Source organism: Narcine bancroftii, chromosome 3 (genome assembly GCF_036971445.1).
Source record: "Narcine bancroftii isolate sNarBan1 chromosome 3, sNarBan1.hap1, whole genome shotgun sequence".
Classification (NCBI taxonomy): Eukaryota; Metazoa; Chordata; class Chondrichthyes; order Torpediniformes; family Narcinidae; genus Narcine; species Narcine bancroftii.
In genome coordinates, this window is record NC_091471.1 from 265184114 (window position 1) to 265203376 (window position 19263).

The 19263-nt window shown below is 37.1% G+C and overlaps 1 protein-coding gene across 2 annotated transcripts in view; it reads left to right on the plus strand.

Moving 5' to 3' along the window:
- The window catches only part of wdr18 (WD repeat domain 18), a 209788-nt gene that overhangs the window by 99153 nt on the left and 91372 nt on the right, over positions 1–19263 (plus strand). For both annotated transcript variants that reach the window (XM_069928005.1, XM_069928004.1), the window contains one exon: positions 2522–2663. In XM_069928005.1, the coding sequence (XP_069784106.1) occupies positions 2522–2663 (142 nt within the window). The remainder of the gene's footprint in view (positions 1–2521; positions 2664–19263) is intronic.

Below are 19263 nucleotides of genomic sequence, written 5' to 3' on the forward strand. Positions count from 1 at the left end.
TAATCGCCCCCACCTCCTCTCTTTACTTTTATTAGCATCTGCGACCTGTCGCCCAACTCACATGTAATAAACCCCTTACGAAAAATGGCCAAACGAAAGACAGAAAACAGGACCTTTCAAGACAGGTGGGAGGCATCATTTTAAAAGACAAACCTGTTGGTCATTGAAGCAAGTTGTCATTTTAAAAGACAAACCTGTTTGTCATTGAAGCAAGTTGTTATTTTTGTGACTTGTTGGCTTGTGGGAAAAAAAAACATTTGAATGGAGCTTAAAGGCTATAGAGAAATATTATTTATTGAATATTTTATTTCTCATTTGTTAATGCTTCTTCTGGAAAGAGTTTAACCAAAACTATTATTAAACATTTATTTTAATAAGAAAAAGTTTAACATTAAATATGTTGAAAGAAGAGAAAACATGCAGATGTTGTTGAAAATTTTCAATAAATATTTAGTTTGGCCCACGACTTAGTCCAAGTTTTTAATTTTGGCCCTCTGTGAATTTGAGTTTGACACCCCTGGTGTACATGGAGAGATGGGATTAATGACACTGGTTTCTTGAGGGGTAATCCAGTATGAAATATGTCAGTGAGGGTAGTTAATGTTATCTGAATGGATTTCAATGAGACCTAGGACAAGGTCCCATATGGGGGGACCTGTCTAAAAGGTCAGGGCCAGGGCAGTTTGGCAAATTGGATCCAAAATTGTCTTGATGATGGGCAATCACAGTATGGGGGTTGACGCTTGCTTTTATGATTGAAAACCTGTGATTGGTTCTGCACCATCAGCATCATCGTAGGAGCAATGATTAGTAAATTTACAGAGGACATAAAAGTTGTAGTTCGCTATATAGAACAATATTGATGAGTTGGGCAGAACAAGGACATCTTGCATTTAATCCTGAAAAATGTGACGCAATGCTTTTGGAGTGGGAAATGAAGAATAAATCATTGTACTTTAACAATACTGAGGGGGAAAAAAAGAGGACCTTTACCTAGATACACATGTCAGATGCCCCTGAAGGTAAAGTGGTTTAAAAGGCAAAAAGGCTTCATTACAAGGGAATAGTGTATAACTATAGAAAAGGTAAGTTGGGTTGCTGCTTGTTATGGTGCCTGATCACTAAAATGGGAGACCATCTGCTGATACAGGCTGGAAGCATTAAGCTTCCACCTGAGCGACTTGAAATAGTGCCAAGTTGACTGACAAGTGGAAAATCCACGGTTTGGTAATTTCCAAGTGGTTCTGCTAAGATGGATCCATATCTTGGTTAAAGTTAATGGCCAGCGATTTCCCACGAAAGCAGATTCTACTTTTATTATCATCTCGGCAAAAAGGATATTTTTTTTGAGATTTTTATGTTCCATTTTTGTAGAAAGCTGAGTTATTGCTGCTGTAAGTTCTACAGTACTTGCAACACTGAGCACAGGGCAGAAGATAATGACTTTTGTTGCCACAGTATGATTGCACTAGAGAGATTCATCAGGATGTTGCCTGGGATGAATTGTTTGAACTGGGGAAAGAATGGATTAGTTGGGTTTGTTTTTATGGAGTGTCGAAGGCTCAGGGGATCGCAAGGGAGGCAATAAAATTCAGAGGGGTGTAGAATGGGCTAGATAGTGAGAATTTTTATGCTTGACAGTGTGTGTGAAATTTAAGCTAAAAATATGGCTGGGTATTTTTCATTAGTAGATGACTAAAATCGGGTTGAAATGAGTGGGTGATAGATTGGGTACTTCTACCACATTTAAGAACTTTTAAAATAGCACATGATATTGAAAGCAATGGATCAAGTGTTGATAAACAAGGTTAGTTTAGATTGATACTTGATGGTTGCCTCAGATGCAGTGGATTGAAGGGCCTTTTCTCTGCACTTTTTGATTCAATAATCATCATGGCTCATAACAAGTTGTGCTTAGTCCACTGATGTGACAAAAAAAGGAATTCCTTGGTAATGTTGATCAGGTTTTTTTTGGGGGGGGGTTACATGATGTCCTCATTCACTCTGACCTCAAGTAAGGCAAAAACAGAAGATTTATCGAGGTATTCCACGACAATCACCTGGTACGTTCCTGCTCCTATAAATTTAACTGGAAACAATTGCTGAGCATGTGGCAGATGACGACTTGCTGTTTAGTCCTCTTCTGAATTTATGATTGATGCAGTGATCAGACAATTTACAGTGGGTTGCTTGAGAATACCTTCTGCATGAATGTAGAACTTTAAGTAAAAGATCAAAAGATTTATTTAAATTAAAGTGGTTCAGTAGGTCGCTTGATCTAAACCTTCTAGCATATTAACCTGAAGACTTGTTTTATCTGGAATTTAATAGTCAAATGGTTTCATTACTTTGATGTTGAATTTCTAGTCTTGGAAATCAGTAACATTACTGAGTATTTTCATGAGTCAGAAATTCCCCCCTTTCAGCCCTAGACCTGTATCATATTGATGTGCATTCAATTTTTGTACTGTGCTTACTGCTGCCATGTAGAAGTAAAGTGCTAATTTTATTTTCTAATTAGTCTCTTGCAGGTCAGCTTTGCTCGTTCACCTGAACCCAGTCATGTTTGGTCTCGTCATACCTTGCCAGTGACAGACATACATTGTGGAGTTGGAGGTCCCCTATCACGTGTTGCAACAGCATCTCTTGATCAAACTGTTAAAGTAAGTTTATTCTTTTTAAAGTTTAGATGTAGGTCTATTTGTTTTTGTTAAAATAGGCTGAATAAAATGTTCAACTGAAACATTGCCTCTTTGAAATGTAGAACATTATTGAATTAAAATTACATTTAGCTTTTTTCATGTAGTTCAAGGATAAATTTTTGTCTATTATATAGGGAAATATAACCACTTTGCACAGCAGAATGCTACAGGATGTTCTTTTGTTTCGATGATGTCTGCTGAAGGGGGAATCTTGATCAGCATTGGACATGTTCTTTATTTTACTTAAAACTGAATTTGAATTTTTAGCCGTGGGAGATACTGAGTTCTCAGTCTAAATTGAATTTTTTTTTCAGACATATACTTCACATCAGATACTTTAAGTCAGTGGTTTTCAAACTTTTTCTTTCCATTCACGTACCACCTAATCCTTTACTAATCACAGAGCACTTATGGCTTAGGGATTACTCAAGGTGGTATGTGAGTGGGCAAACGCAGGTTGAGAATCAATGCTCTAGACCTAATTGTTATTGAAATATTTTGCTTGAGAAAAATTGTCATTAGCCCATTTCCTTTGGCGTTATGAAACTGTCCACAAAACGAGTCAATTAAATATGATTGAAACAGTGGTTTTCTAACTTTCTTTCCACTCACATTCCACCTTAAGTAATCCTTTGCTAATCAGAGCATCTATGGCATAGGGATTACTTAAGGTAGTATGTGAATGGAAAACCATTTGAAAACAATTGCTTGAAATGGACCAGTATGTGGTCTTTCCCAGTATGTGCCTTGATTCACAGGATTTCCAATAATGTAAAGCTAGAGGTTGAATAGTAAGATTTGGCTGACAAGTTATGTCATGAGTTCTGTAAACATGTACAATAACTATCCTTATCAGGTCCGAGCTTGGGCTTTAAAGAACATTGTGTATTTATTAGTAACAACAAAACACAAATGGCAATAAAGTATATTGATAAAAGATGCAAAATATTTGCTTTCCTGTATAATAAATAATAAATGAAGAATTAAATAGATTAAACGTCAAAGGTTGAGCTGATTTGAATATCCATGCTTTGACAGAGTTAAAGACTAAGATAACAGGGGCTGCATTAAACACATTTAATAATTTGTTAGAGATTAAAAAAATTGATAGTGTCAAAGGCTTGGCAGAGGTTGTTATATCTATATTTCAGAAGTGAGATGGAGTATGTCTTTGGTACTGTGGAATAGTCATCATAACATCCACAATTGGAAAGTTTGAACTCGGAAGAAGAATATAGAAGTCCCTCTGGAAACCACATATAGAATGAGTATTCAGCATCGGTTTCAAAATGAGGAGCCTTGCTTGACCAAGTTTATTATGTGCTGTGAGGGAAGAATGAAGTAGACTCGAGTTATGTTGTAGTTGTAATATAGTTAGATCTAGCTGCGCTGGGTGGGTCACGTCTCCAGAATGGAGGACTATCGCCTTCCCAAGATCGTGTTATATGGCGAGCTCTCCACTGGCCACCGTGACAGAGGTGCACCAAAGAAAAGGTACAAGGACTGCCTAAAGAAATCTCTTGGTGCCTGCCACATTGACCACCGCCAGTGGGCTGATATCGCCTCAAACCGTGCATCTTGGCGCCTCACAGTTTGGCGGGCAGCAACCTCCTTTGAAGAAGACCGCAGAGCCCACCTCACTGACAAAAGGCAAAGGAGGAAAAACCCAACACCCAACCCCATCCAACCAATTTTCCCCTGCAGCCGCTGCAACCGTGTCTGCCTGTCCCGCATCGGACTTGTCAGCCACAAACGAGCCTGCAGCTGACGTGGACTTTTACCCCCTCCATAAATCTTCATCCGCGAAGCCAAGCCAAAGAAAAGAAAAGAAAAGATTTGGAATAGTCTTGTGAATAAGGTTGGAACTTGGGGAGTTGTGGTATGGTAGAATTGATAACTGTCAGAAAGAAATAGTCAACAATTTAGATAATAGTATCAAAATTTGAGTATTAAAGTGCTTTGACTTTCAACTTTCAGTTCATAAAATTAAAATGATCAATTTTAAACATTAAAAAGCACTTGGAAAAACTCAACGTTTAAACCAAGTTTTTGAAAAGTAACCTTTAAATTCTAATACTTAGCCCCTTTCAAACATGAACATTAAGTGCAATATTTCTACAGCTTTCTTCATCATTGCTAGGAGAAATTCAAATTCTGAATACATTTGTGAAAAGAAAACAACTGACAGCAACTGTTTGCTTTGAAATGCTGATGTCTCTGTCGGGTCTGCACAAAAACTTTGACAAAAAATGTGGGTAACTGCTGATATTTTGTCATTGTATGTGTCCTGATAAAACTTGTATCATGTACTGGTTGTGGAATCAAGTTTGAAATCATTTTCTTTTCACTTTCTGATGAGAATGTTATCTACTTAATAAGGTGGGTATTTGTTAAATATATGGCCTTAACTAATGGCTACTGTCATGCTCATCAAGAAGCATTAGTAAAAAAAGGAGGATTATTTCTATAGATCTAATGAGTAATCTATTTGTGTGGCAGTCTTTGCTCACACCTCAAAAGCTTCCATCACTCCTGCCATTACTAATAGCTCTGTATCTACCGGTGCTTGACTTAATGCTTCTGTCCAGATTATCCTGCATTTGGAGGGACAAATATTCATCTTTGTTTTATGGTATAAATATTCATTCTTCTTTGGCTTGGATTCGCGGACGAAGATTTATGGAGGGGGTAAATGTCCACGTCAGCTGCAGGCTCGTTTGTGGCTGACAAGTCCGATGCGGGACAGGCAGACACGGTTGCAGCAGCTGCAGGGGAAAATTGATGGGTTGGGGTTGGGTGTTGGGTTTTTCCTCCTTTGTCTTTTGTCAGTGAGGTGGGCTCTGCGGTCTTCTTCAAAGGAGGTTGCTGCCCGCCGAACTGTGAGGCGCCAAGATGCACGGTTTGAGGCGATATCAGCCCACTGGCGGTGGTCAATGTGGCAGGCACCAAGAGATTTCTTTAGGCAGTCCTTGTACCTCTTCTTTGGTGCACCTCTGTCACGGTGGCCAGTGGAGAGCTCGCCATATAACACGATCTTGGGAAGTATTAAGGTGCTTTGACCTACAGCTTATGTATTATTTGTCTGTATGTGTGTTATGTCTGGTTATGTGTCTGCAAGTTTTGTACTGAGGACCTGAGATTGTCAATAAGCTTGACTTGACTTGGATTATTAAGTCCAAATTTTTCCAAGAAAAATATATTTTCATTATATCTGGAAACATTGTACAATTATTACTATTGTAAAATGGAAAATGTTGCTGATATTGGCAAATCCTATGTTGTACAAAAAATGATTTTGAAATGTGTAAATCAAAAATACTCTCATGGGGTAATTCATCAAATTTTTGATACAAATTTCAGTTGGTACCAATTTTCCCCTGCAACCGTGTCTGCCTGTCCCGCATCGGACTTGTCAGCCACAAACGAGCCTGCAGCTGACGTGGACATTTACCCCCTCCATAAATCTTCGTCCGTGAAGCCAAGCCAAAGAAAGAATATATTATGTAAAATATTTTCTCATAATACGTCAGCTTGCAGCTAACCTTTGAACAGGTGGAATACCTTAAAATTTGATATTTAAAGTACAATGATCATTAAAACTAGAAAGAGAAGCAGAACGTTTCAGTTCTGAGACTCTCAGAACTGGGGAAGAGGGAAAATAAGTTGATCATTAGCAGGAGAAGGTGAAGAGGAATGGGGAGAACAAAGGGATTATCTCCGATGGGGTGAGATCAAATGCATTGATGGAGCAGCTACAAGTACATTATTGCTTGTTTTAAATCATGTCATGGATTTCTTGGCATCTGAATTAAAATTTAGAGCTGATTGTGTAGATTTGTGCAAAAGAATGGCAAATGTTAACTTCCCTCTTCCTTGCATTCAATCTTAGTACTTTCTTGAGAATTTACCTCAGGTCAACAATTCAGTGTGGGAATTGGTGAATATGTATATTGATTCATGATAGTTTCTTAAAAAATAACTTGCTGACATTTTCACAACCTTGGGACTTTCCATTATACTTCACAGAAAATTAAATGCCTTTTCAAGTGTATTCACCAGGAATGTAATTGCCAATATGTGTGCAGTACTGCAAAGAACAATGTGATGATGAATATTTTATAACACAGGACACTGGTTATAATTCAATTGTTTCTCTTCAAAACAGTGACCTGAGAATGTTTTTGAGCATCATCTAAGATGTGGCAATTCCAACATTTTCTCTCATCTACTGGCTTGTCAGCTTAGGTTCCCCCCCCCCCCACCCCCAAGTAAAGTAGGATTTAAATTAACATTCTTTTTTTTTCAAAGGCAAGAACTCCTCACCTAATTGAACTCTAGCTTACATTTGGGTTCTATTGATAAATTCATCTTCAAAGTGTGATTTTGCCCAATTGTTAAATGGATCTGCTATTCCTTAACAACTGGAGGGAGAAGTTGGAAAGCATTTTTTTAATTAAGAAAAAAAAATCGATGTTGACTCATTTAATATGAGATTAGGCGAATGGATCCAAATGAGATCCAAACTGGATTTCATATTCGGTTGGCTGAATGTTAAGTTCCCACTGTGGGTGGAGTTCCTGCAAAGGATTAGAATCTGTAAATAAAAATGTATGGAGTTCACTGTACAATACTTTTTATCATGTATTGTTGTATACACAATTATTTGCATAGAATCTCAAATATACCAGACAGATATTTTGAAGTTATCCATGTTGCCCAGATGAAACTGAAGAATTTGTGTGTTATCTCACTAAAAATCATAGAAAAGTACATGTTATTGGAGCCCTGCTATAACAATGCAGTGCTGAATTTGTGCAAGGCAAAATGATGGTACAAAAATTAAATTGCTGCAGCAACTCAGTGGGTCAGGCAGCATCTGTGGAAGCCGAGGGATACTCAAGACCCTACATCAAGATTGAGAGCATAGAGAGAAGAGGGTAATTCAAAAGAGATGAAAGGAAGTGTTAAGGTAACAGCTAGCAAGTGATAGGCGGATCCAGGTGAAGAGGGTTGGTTGGGCAGGTGGATCCAGGCGAGGAGGGTTGGTTGGCAGGTGGATCCAGGCGAAGAGGGTTGGTTGGGCAGGTGGATCCAGGCGAGGAGGGTTGGTTGGGCAGGTGGATCCAGGTGAGGAGGGTTGGTTGGGCAGGTGGATCCAGGCAAGGAGGGTTGGTTGGGCAGGTGGATCCAGGCGAGGAGGGTTGGTTGGGCAGGTGGATCCAGGCGAGGAGGGGTTGTTGGGTAGGTGGATCCAGATGGGTGAAGGAAAGGTGGAGATGGTGACATAGACTGGGGTGATGTAGAATTGGTAAAGGGCTGGTTATGTAGTGTATGTGTTAAAAGCATGCTAGATAACAAAATATCATGGCCTTAAGAGGATATGACATCTCTGCTTAAGTTCTCAAACTCTTACATAAAAAATCCACAATCTTTCCATCTACATTTTTGAAAAAGGATATGCCGGGGATCTCGGAGGCGCAACTCCATTTCAGGAAGACATTGGTTACGGAGGATTTTTATGCTAAATTCCACAAAGAATGTATAATTTGGTACAATGGGCAGAAGAATGGCAGATGGAACTTGATTGTGCACTTTGGGAGGAGTAAGAGTCTAGAATTACACAATGGGTGGCCGGACCTAAGGAGGGACAGAGGAACCTTTGTACATGTCCAAAGATTCCTTAAGATAGCAACACCAGTGGAGAAAGCAGTTAAGAAGGAAAGCAGGATATATGTCTCCATTAGCCATAGGACCTACAGCTTTTTAAATCATTAGTTAGTCCACAGCTGGAGTACTGCATGCAGTTCCTGTGCTTCACAAGAAGAGCTTTACCAGAGAATTTCACCTATGATCAAAGACTGATTCGCCAGTTCATTTTCCCTGGATATTGAAACTCAGGCACTTAAAGCTTATGTGATAATTAATTAATGCTCTAATTAAGATGGGTGTAATCCACTTGCACAATGTTATCTATTGTGGTGTTTGGCTGCTCCATTTAGTGCTGAGGAGCAGGAAACAATAGCCTGAAGAAAATTTTCAGTTCATTGATAATTGGGACACCCAGTCTACTGGAAGAGATGACATTTTCTTTATCGTTCAAAATTAAATGTAAAATTGTGTTATCGTGTAAATTATTTACCATCTTTTATCTGCATGTAACATGACTAGTTGATGCTTGGTTAAATATTCATAAGTTCCAGTGGGTTGACAGTCTTGATTAGTGATTAATATTTCAAAATAGTAAATTTACCCGAGTCGTTTAAGCCAGTGGGCCTTCCTTGATAAGGTAGGGGAGGGTTGTTACATTGGAATGGATAATATTATGTTAAAGGGAAATTTAGAAAGGTAAAGATAGAAGACACAGTGATGGACCAGGGTGTCAAAGTGGAGAATATTCATCGGAGTCTGCAAGGAAGGGTTGGCATGCAGTTTTGCGCCGCTTAACATCTGACCACATACGTTTGTGGTCTCGTAAGGTTATAATAGACTTCAGAAATCCTGATCAGAGAACAGGGAGTAACCGGATGTACACAATTTCCTATACACAACACATGTATCTCATGTCTAGTATACAAAGGCTTACATATGTAGTTACTGTACTTTCTATGAATCATGGCTCCCAAACGCAGTAAAACTAGTGATAACAACAGCAAGAGGCATAGAACTATTGATTTGGAAGTGAAACAAACAACACTAAGGAAAACAGTGAATGCTATTGCTCGCGATTTAGGTACGTCGCATTCAACGATCACGATGATCCTCAAAAGCAAAGAAAAAATTCTCCAAACTGTTAAAGGATTGGCTCCACTGAAATCTACAAGGCTAATGAAAATGCGAGAGGGACCTATATCAGATATGGAGAAATTGCTAATGGTGTGGATTGAGGACCCACACCAAAGTGAGTCCCTCTCAGCACGTTGACGATCATTGCAAAGGCGTGGAGCTTTTTCCAGATGATTAAAGAAAATGCAGGACCTGACTATGATATCGAGTTGAAGTGCTAGCTCTGGGTGGATCAGGTGCTTCAAACAATGTTTTATGCTGCATTATGTGAAATTGAGTGGTGAGTTTGCGAGTGCTGTTGTGATGGCAGTAGAAGAATTTGTTGAAATCTTAGGTTATTTGTCCCAGCAAATTTTTAATATAGACAAAACTCCTTATTCTGGAAGTGAATGTCTGAAAGGAGACCAAGTCATTTCCAGGCTTTAAGGCTTTTAAAGACTGAGTGACAGTGTTGTTAGGAAGCAGTGTTGCTGGCTACAAGTTAAAGCCATTTCTTATTTGGCATAGTGAAAACTCAAGAGCTTTCACGAACATTAACAAACACATCATACCGGTTTATTACAGGAGCAATAAAAAGTCCTGATGACACAAATGCTATTTTAGGATGCCTTTCCCAATTGCTATGCCAGTGAAATGGAGAAGTACATGCCTTGGAAGAAGGCATACCTTTCAAGATTTTGATAATTGTAGACAATGTTCCAGGACATCCCCCTTTCATTGGTAACTTCCATCCCAACATCAAAGAGGTATACCTCCCACCAAACACCACCTCTTTAACCACCCAAAGGACAATGGATGGCAAGTGAGTTAGTTGGGAGGGAACCTGCATGTGGCATTGTTCTCATGTGCTATTTGTACAGTGGTAGAGGTTATGGATTTTGAGAAGTCTTGTCAGAATAGGCTGGGTGGATAACTGCAGTGCATTTTGTGGTTAATCACCCTGCAGCCACTTTATGCTAATTGTGGCAGGCAGGATTGTTCAGGGTACATCAGCATGTCAACGAGGTGAATTTGCATGAGGAGGACAAATTATGGACTGCAAAAGAAATAATTTTTCCAGATGAATATCTTGAGGAACTATTGAGGGAAGAGGGAACATTTAGATCTAGCGTTATGCAATGAGAAAAGTAAAAATTGACAACTTTAGGACAGAGTGAGTTCAATATGACAGAATTTATATAAATATAGAATAGAATTGTAATTCAAATGGAAACCAGAATTAAATGTCAAAACAAATCACAATAAGACATGAACTTGTAATGTCCAAGGATACAGCATTTAGAGTACACACTGGCCATCTTTGATGTAAATGCATAAACAGTAAATTGGGAACTTTGTAGTATTAGAGGAGAAATTATAGAAGCTTCAAAATATTTATTGGGTTGAAAATGTTTTGCGACATAAAATATACAATTACAATTTTTCTTGCAGTGGCAAAACAAGCTTATAATAGTCAACAATCATTATTATCCGCAGTACTTGTTTTTATGAGATGAAATCCTTCCTTTATTGCTTCAGGTGTGAGCCCTTTAAGATTCTGAGTACTTTGACTGTGGTTTGACTTGTGTCATTGTGGACTGTTGGCATGAAAGTCATCTCTCTCCCTCTTGTTTAATATTTTTGTGAATAATGAACACATGGTATATTTTATTGAATCATTGAATTTGACAGGATAGAAGAAAGGCATCTGCTATATTATGCCTATCATCTTCTACAGTCTTTTCATAACCATGTTGTTATTTGTAACGTGTCATGCCCAAAACAAGGCTCTATAGACTGGCTATGACATTTCCTTTTTATTGGTCTTAGCCCCTTTAATTAGCCGATTTGTTCATTTACTTCATCCCATTTGCCTTACTTTTATTTAATGGCTTCGTCTGTGGTACTTGAATGTATTTTGATAATAAATAAATAACCACCTGTGCACTTATTTTACCAGGTTACTTTATTTCCTCAGAATCTCAGATTTGTCGAATATAATTTCCCTTTATTAATTTCCTTAATGAAGCTAGTTTTTTCAAGGTGAGTATTACTTTTGTTTTCTGTTTGCCTCTTAAAGTTAATCGATAACTTAGGACAAGGAAGAAATGTCAATAGATTGGAAGATAGCCAATCCAATATAATTGTTAAGTAAGCTAAAAGACTAAGGCAGTTAGCCTCCTGGTTATTTTTAAGAAAAATATGGCTAAAGCCACCACATTCCATTTCAAACATGGTTTTGTTATTTCAAGATGCCTGATACAATTTAGTGTTTTTACTGCTATCCCTTTGTATTTCTTTTGTGCTACATTATAGTAATCATAACTGTTTGACCAATCCTTTTTTCCAGTTTATTTTCAATGCCTTGCTCTTTGATAGAATTGAGGTAAGGTGTTTATTTCACTTGATGTTCCTTAATAATCTGTGGTCTGCTCAAACCTTAACATATGTGGTCCTCCTGCTTGTAACTTCCTGATCCTATCCTGGTTTGCTTATAGCAGCTACTTGTCAGCCCTGGTTAAATGATGTCTGTTATGAAAAACAAGTTACAAGATCATCTCTTTTACTTAACAAGGTAATACTTAGACTTGCTAAGTATTGGGAATCTTGTGAAGTTAAACGATTATGGGTAGAAACCACTCTCCACAGACTTGTGTGGATAAACTCAGCAAAGACTTGCACTGTGGTGAAGGAGTGCTATTCTATTGGAGATGAGCTTCCAAATGAGCCACTTCCATCATCATGGATAGAAGTAGAGACCCGAGAACTTTTCAAAGCCAATGAAAGATTTGTATTGTTTTGCTTGCTTGAAACTGGGGGAAATCAAACCTATCGTTGCACTGTAACCTTGACAAAGATTGTGAACAAATAATATAAAAGCTTTTTTTTTAAAAAAACTAGATGTTGGAAATCTGAAATACACAGCAGGTTAGGTTGCATTATTTGAGATAGAAATATTAGCATTTCAGGCTGATTATTGTTTTTATCAGGCTGGGCAGTTCTAATACACATTTGAAGGACTAGCTATCTGAAATTGCTGAGTTCAATTTAAGTTGTGAGCTTCCGGGTGCAGTTTATTTCTCCTTTCCAACACAGTCCTGATCTCTTTATCATCAGTATATTGTACTGTTCCAATGTAGTGCAGCATGTGTAAAGACATGAATCCCATCTTCCAACCTGGCACGTAACAACCCTTGAGCCTTAACGATGAATTCAATAATCAGCCTTTCCAAAAATATTGACTCTTATTTTTTGTCACTCCATAGATAAGCATTCTTTGCTTATATTCAAAATTTCCAACATCAGCACTCTTTTGCTTCTACACTGATGTGTATCTCATTGTTCAAACATTTTTTAATATTTTAATAACTTTCATTTTTATTCAAATTCTATTTACAGTTCCTTCTAATAGAGCATCTCCATTTAACAAGTCTGCACCACTCCTTCACCTCACTGTCATTAAATCTGCCTTGGATCTCCAACCAGTCACAGACATTCCTATTCTCTCTACCTCCTTTCCCTTCTCCACAACTTAAAATGGTTGTTTTCTATCTTGAGTTTTGATTAATATTCAGAAATCTATTTCACTGCAAGGTTATTGCCTGACATGTTTTGTTTCTTTTTGGGGCTGTTCATTTACCATTTTTTAAACCAAAAACACGTTCTTTTAAATGTATTGCTATTTGCTAATTTAAAAAAAATTCACTTGTGAAGGACAACCATTTCAGTCCTGTGATTTACTGGAGGCAGATTTGGAGGCTAAAATGTCTTCAGCTGCTTTACCAATGGCCTTCTCTACATCATGGAGTCAGAAGGATGGATTCTCATTTGATGCTTGGAATATTTAGGTCTGCTTTGAACTTCTCTAATAATTAAACAGACTGCATTCACACATAGCAAGACCCAGATAATGTTCAAACTTGGATGGACAAGTGGCTCATAATATTCACAATGCAAAGCAATGATCATCTTTCATTTAACTACCTCCCTGCAATATTTAACAGCAGCAAGCATCAATTTCTCCCTTTTGATATCCAGAACTTGGGGTTTGAAAGGTGGAGTCAAAAGAGGAGAGGTGGTGAAAGGTAGATTATCTGTAGATTTGAAGCTCATCTGAACCAAAATATAATTGTAGTTCACTATGGCAAATGGCTTACTTCCAAACTACTGAAATGCCTTTTGATCCTCTCTGGGATTGCTTTCTCTTTCCTGGATAAAAATAGCTTCAACAACACTCAAGATGCTTAACACCAATGAAGTACAGATCTATCCACCTCTTTAAAGCATTTCCCCTAAAGCACTGATTCTCTGTGGCCTTATAAAGTTCATCACTTTCAAGGTTTCTTCAGTTATTTTTCTAAAATTGGTGACCACGACAGTCTGGAAGGAGAAGGGTGCAGACATATGGGAGCTCCATCTAAATGCCCAAGTCAGAAACTAGAAGGACGTTAAAATTTGGCACCAATATTTCATTGTTGGGCCAATATCCTTGCACACCCTATCCCATATAATATTATTGGAGGACCTAAAAATAAGACTATACTGATTCAGGATAGCACCTCACTACCAACTTTTCAGGGACAGCTGGAAATGGTCAATAAATACTGGTCCTCTCAGTGACATCTAATTTAAGTTAAGCGCTGATTGGAAATTAAATATTGGTTTGCTTTTGCTATGTTTCTATTAAATGAAGTAATTATTTACAACTTGAGGATACACTCAACAGTTTATGACACAAATATGGCAATTAAATGTGATTTACAATGAAGTCCAAGATGAGTGACTTACTAAATATATAATTAGTTGATGTATGGAATCTGAGTGAGAAAAACATTCCCTTTATAAACCTACCTGATTAAGTGAATAAACATCACCGAATTAAGCAAGAAATGTTTGCATATGCTTGCCATTAAGGAGGACACAAAATAGATTGGCTAAACGTCAGAATTTATAGAACAACAAATTATAGTGAAAGACTGCAAATCACATAAGGAAAAGCTGGATTTAGTTAGGAGAATGGGTGAATCTGGAATGAGTCCAAGTTAAAAATATTACAAATTGGCTACTTCTTTACTATAAGCAATTTAGAAAAATGCTGAGATAAGAACATCATTATTTGCAAAGTCCGTTTTACATTTACTAATGCTTTCACTGTTCTGAATGACCTTATCTGGTTCAAATTAGGTGTACATTTTCCCCTTTGCCTCCATTAGCAGTGTTCCATGGTTTAAAACATAACGGTCATATGCAGAAGCAAACAACTGTTGGAGTAATTAGTGAAAATATTTAATTATAATTTATAAAAGTCTTATATAATTCTGCTTTCCATGCATATTCATCTGATGATATTTGTAAATTTTTTGCTGTTCCTTGAGGTCATGGTCTTTATTGCTGCAACAGATATATACCGCATAATTACGGTAGATGTGGGTATGATTCCTTCACTTTCTTTGTCACACATAAGAGAGTTAACCATATTTCTTTCTGATGTAGAATTATGAGTATTTTCTAAATCCCATACCAAAGGTTAATGCTTATTTTTGGTGCAGATGTTAATCCAACAACTGCTATTATCTATGAGAAACAGTTTTTTAGTTGGAAAGAGCTGATTGACCATCTGGGACATTTTTGAGGGCCACTTATATGGAAGTCTCTGAATCTCAAACTGCTCTAACACAAGTCTTCAAGAAGTTCAGCACAGAGTATCAGTAATTACACTGAGAAATTTGGCTGCTGAACCCATGTTAATAGTATTTTAATTGATAGTTTTAAATAGTTTTTGATGTTCTTTAATTCCAGAGACTTCCACAGATGTTCAAAGAACTTTGACAGCCAGAAATTCTGTGAGCCTGGCTACCAAAGCAAACCTGTGGACCAATCCTGGCATTTACTGGGAAGGTCTAATGTAAAGTTTCTATAGCCAATTAATGTAGTTAGGCAAGTGGAGGACAAAGACAATTCATGGGCTACAACTTACTGAGATGAACCACAGTTTCAGCACCAGCATGTTACAGTGAAACCCCTAGTATCTGGCACCTATGGAGTTTGGTAAGTGCCAGATAAATGAATTTTCTGGTTGCTTGAGACTTCTATGCACCAATAGTATGGGGTGGCACGGTTAGGGTAGCGGTTAATGCATTACCTTTAGAGCATCAGCGATCGGGGCTGGGGTTCGAATCCTGTGCTATCTATAAGAAGTTTGTATGTCCTCCCTTTGTCTGCTTGGGTTTCCTCCCACTATTCAAAATGTACCGGGGGTGTAGGTTAATTGGGTGTAAATTGACTGGCACAGACTCTTGGGGTGGAATGGCCACTACCGTGCTGTATGTTTAAATTTAAATTTACTTACACTGAGCAAATTTCACTTTCATGAAGACATAAACCTTACATTTTGCTTTATTTTCATTGTTTTATTTGTTTCTACCAGCTAACCCCAAAATAATGTATTGCATACCATTCTCTTCTTCCAAGCAAATATCTAAAGATTTACTATTTGGACCTTTGCCTTCAAATTTCAGTTACCTCCTTTGTTGTTTCAATAAGAATTGTAATGGACGAGTTGATGAAATCCTGTCATTTTTATTTGTATGTTCTTGAAGTAATGTACTGAATTAGATGAAGTTCTCAAATGCATTTTGTTGGCTGTTTATTCTTCATCAATTCAATTTTATTGAGTTGAATAACATTCAAGAGGAAAAGTAAGTGTACTACTGTAAAGAAACGGTAAAGAATTTATTTAGCACAATTTCTATTACTGTATCAAATAAAATGTAATATTCGACAAAGGACAATGAGAGTGATAGGACAGATGAGAGTGTAATGTGACCAATAGGTAGGTTTTAAGAGGCAATTTAAACGTTGAAAATTTGGGAAGTTGAAATTATGATTCCAATGGTGAAGCTGAAATGATCAGGAATGTGCAAAAAAACCAGAACTCTACCAGAGCAGAGATTTCAGGTTATAGAGCAGGTTGAAGCTGTGGTATGATGGGAGTTTTACAATTAATTAGATGCCATCTTGGAAGTCAAAGTACATCAACAAATATGAGAAGAGAGAGAGCGAATCTGCCATAAGAGAAATGCTTTTCTTTTGGTGCTGAAAATAAGGATCATGTACATGAAGGGAAAGATCAGGGGGGTGTGGCAAGATGGCGTAGAGTCGAGACGTGCAATCTCGACCTCTCTGGCCAGAATTTTAAATACCCGTTTTTTAACCCTTTGTTTTCAAGTTTAAACTTTTTAAATTTTAGTTTAAGTATTAAGGAATTATGGCCATTAATGGTAAGAAGACTAAATCTCAAGTTCAAAAGAAGATACATTTTCGAAGTGCTGAAGATCTGGGGCCTAGATGACTTGAAATAGCCCCAGGCTCAATTTCTTCATTGCCTAAATCCCAAAGACCGCCTGTGGGAGCTGGAAAAAAGATGTCTATTGCTCACCAAATGAAAGATGGTGCTGGAATTACCCATTCTCCGGAAGAAGGTGCATGTTCCCAAGAAGTGGACCCTGATTTGGAAAGCCTATCGATTTCAATGGGGGGAGCACGCAGGAAGATTACTCCATTGTTGGAAAGTAAAACTTTTAAAATGCCTTCTGTTGAATTGCAGGAGCTGCAGTTATCTTGTTCTGCCACCATGTCAGAGAGAGCAGAGCTGAGATTTATGGATTCACAGTGGAATGGATTTGTTGACATCTCAAATGAATGAAATGGTTCAAATGAATGCTGGTATAAGTTCAGAATTAAATATAGTTAATTTGAAGAATTTAAAAAAATTCACACTGCTTTTTTGGACTAAACAACAAGTGATTTCTAACACAGAAAAAGTGTTGAAGGTGGAAAAATCAGTCATAGAATTAGGAGAACGTGAGAAGGAGCTAGAAAGAAAAATAGATTATTTGGAGAATCAAAGCAGAAGGAATAATATGAAAATTGTTGGCTTGCCAGAGGTATAGAAGGACAAGACCTTCTTTGTTTCTTTAAAGATATTAGGGCAAGAATTTTTCTCTGGGGGATTGGGACTGGAAAAAGCCCATAGAGCTTTAAGAAGAATACCCTCAGCTGGTCAACCCCCGAGACCGGTAATAATTCGATGTCTGAGTTATTTGGATAGAGAAGCAATACTTCGACTTGCAGTACAAATTGCGAGACAACGACAAACCCCATTATTGATTCAGTATAGTAGTCTTTATTTATCCTGTCCTGAGTCAAGATGTTATTCAACGTCGACGTCGATTTAATCCAGTTAAAAAAGTATTGTGGCGTAAAGGTTATAAGTCTACTTTTCATTACCCTGCAGTGTTGAAGGTCTTTTACGGAGACTATTAATCTCGGTTTTTTGAAACTGATTGTGAAGCAATGATTTTTGCTGACTCATTGCCGGATATAAGAGGACAAAGACGTAGCCCACCATTATCTCCTAAAGAAAAGTTTGGGAGCTCTGGAAATGGAAGAAATGGGAAGAATCAGAATGGAAAGAGTCCAACTCCTTCCGAAATGGGATCTTCGAGATTGGAGTCTTTTGGATGAAAAGAAGAATTTTCTTATTTTATTTTTTCTCTTGTTATTATGATACTTGGATGTTACTGATTGTTTGTCTGGGGAGGGGGAGATTTGCACCAAGTTCTTTACTAGTCATCAGCCACTGGTGGGTGATCCACACCCAATTTTTGTTTAGGGGATGACTACCTTGGAGGGGGAGATTTTTAAATTTTTAAAAAACTTTTTTCTTAGTTTTTAATTTGTGATTTTTTTTATTGGAGGGCCTATATACATTGATTTGAGTTTTTATATATTATTGGTATTTAGTAATAATAGTAGATATGTCGAAGTTGAGGTTTCCTACTTTTAATGTTCGAGGATTAAATAGTCCGATTAAACGTAAGCGAGTCTTGGCGTATATTAAGAAAATGAAAATTGATATTGCCTTTTTACAAGAAACACATTTGAATGTGAAGGAAAGCGTGAAATTAAAAAGGGATTGGGTTGGGCATGTATATTTTTCTTCATTTAATTCTAGAGCTAAAGGTGTAGTAATTTTGATACATAAAAATTTATCTTTTGAATTACAATCAATGGAGGAAAAGGCAGGATGTATTCTTAAATTGAATTGTAAGATTTTTAGTGAATTTTGGACTTTACTTAATATTTATGCTCCAAATGCAGCTGATGAAGTATTTATTTCAGATGCATTTTTATGTTTGGGTCAAGCTAATGATAATATTTTAGTTGGTGGTGATTTTAATTGTGTTTTGGAACCTTTATTAGATAAATCTCCGAAGAAAGTTAAAAAATCCAAGATGGCAATTCAGGTTCAAGTGTTGATGAAAGATCTTAATTTAGTAGATATTTGGAGACGTCTTAATCCGACAGAGAAAGATTTTTCCTTTTATTCATCTAGACATGAATCGTTTTCAAGGATTGACTTCTTTTCAGTATTGGCACATTTACAATGGAAAATAAAACAAGCGGAATATAAAAGTAGGGTGATTTCAGATCATTCTCTGTTATATTTTACATATGAAACTTCTGAGAAAATTCAAATAGCCTATCGTTGGAGATTTAATACAATGTTGTTAAAAAATACGGAATTTATTGATTTTTTGAAAAACATTGATTTTTTTTAAAGAAAATTCTAAATTAGTTTCAAAGTAAGTTTGTATTATGGGATGCTATGAAAACCTATTTGAGAGGACAAATAATTAGTTATATTTCTAAATTAAAAAAGAATCCATTAAATCAGAGTCTTGAATTAGAGAAACAGATCGATGAGTTAGAAAATGAATTTCAGAAAGATGATACA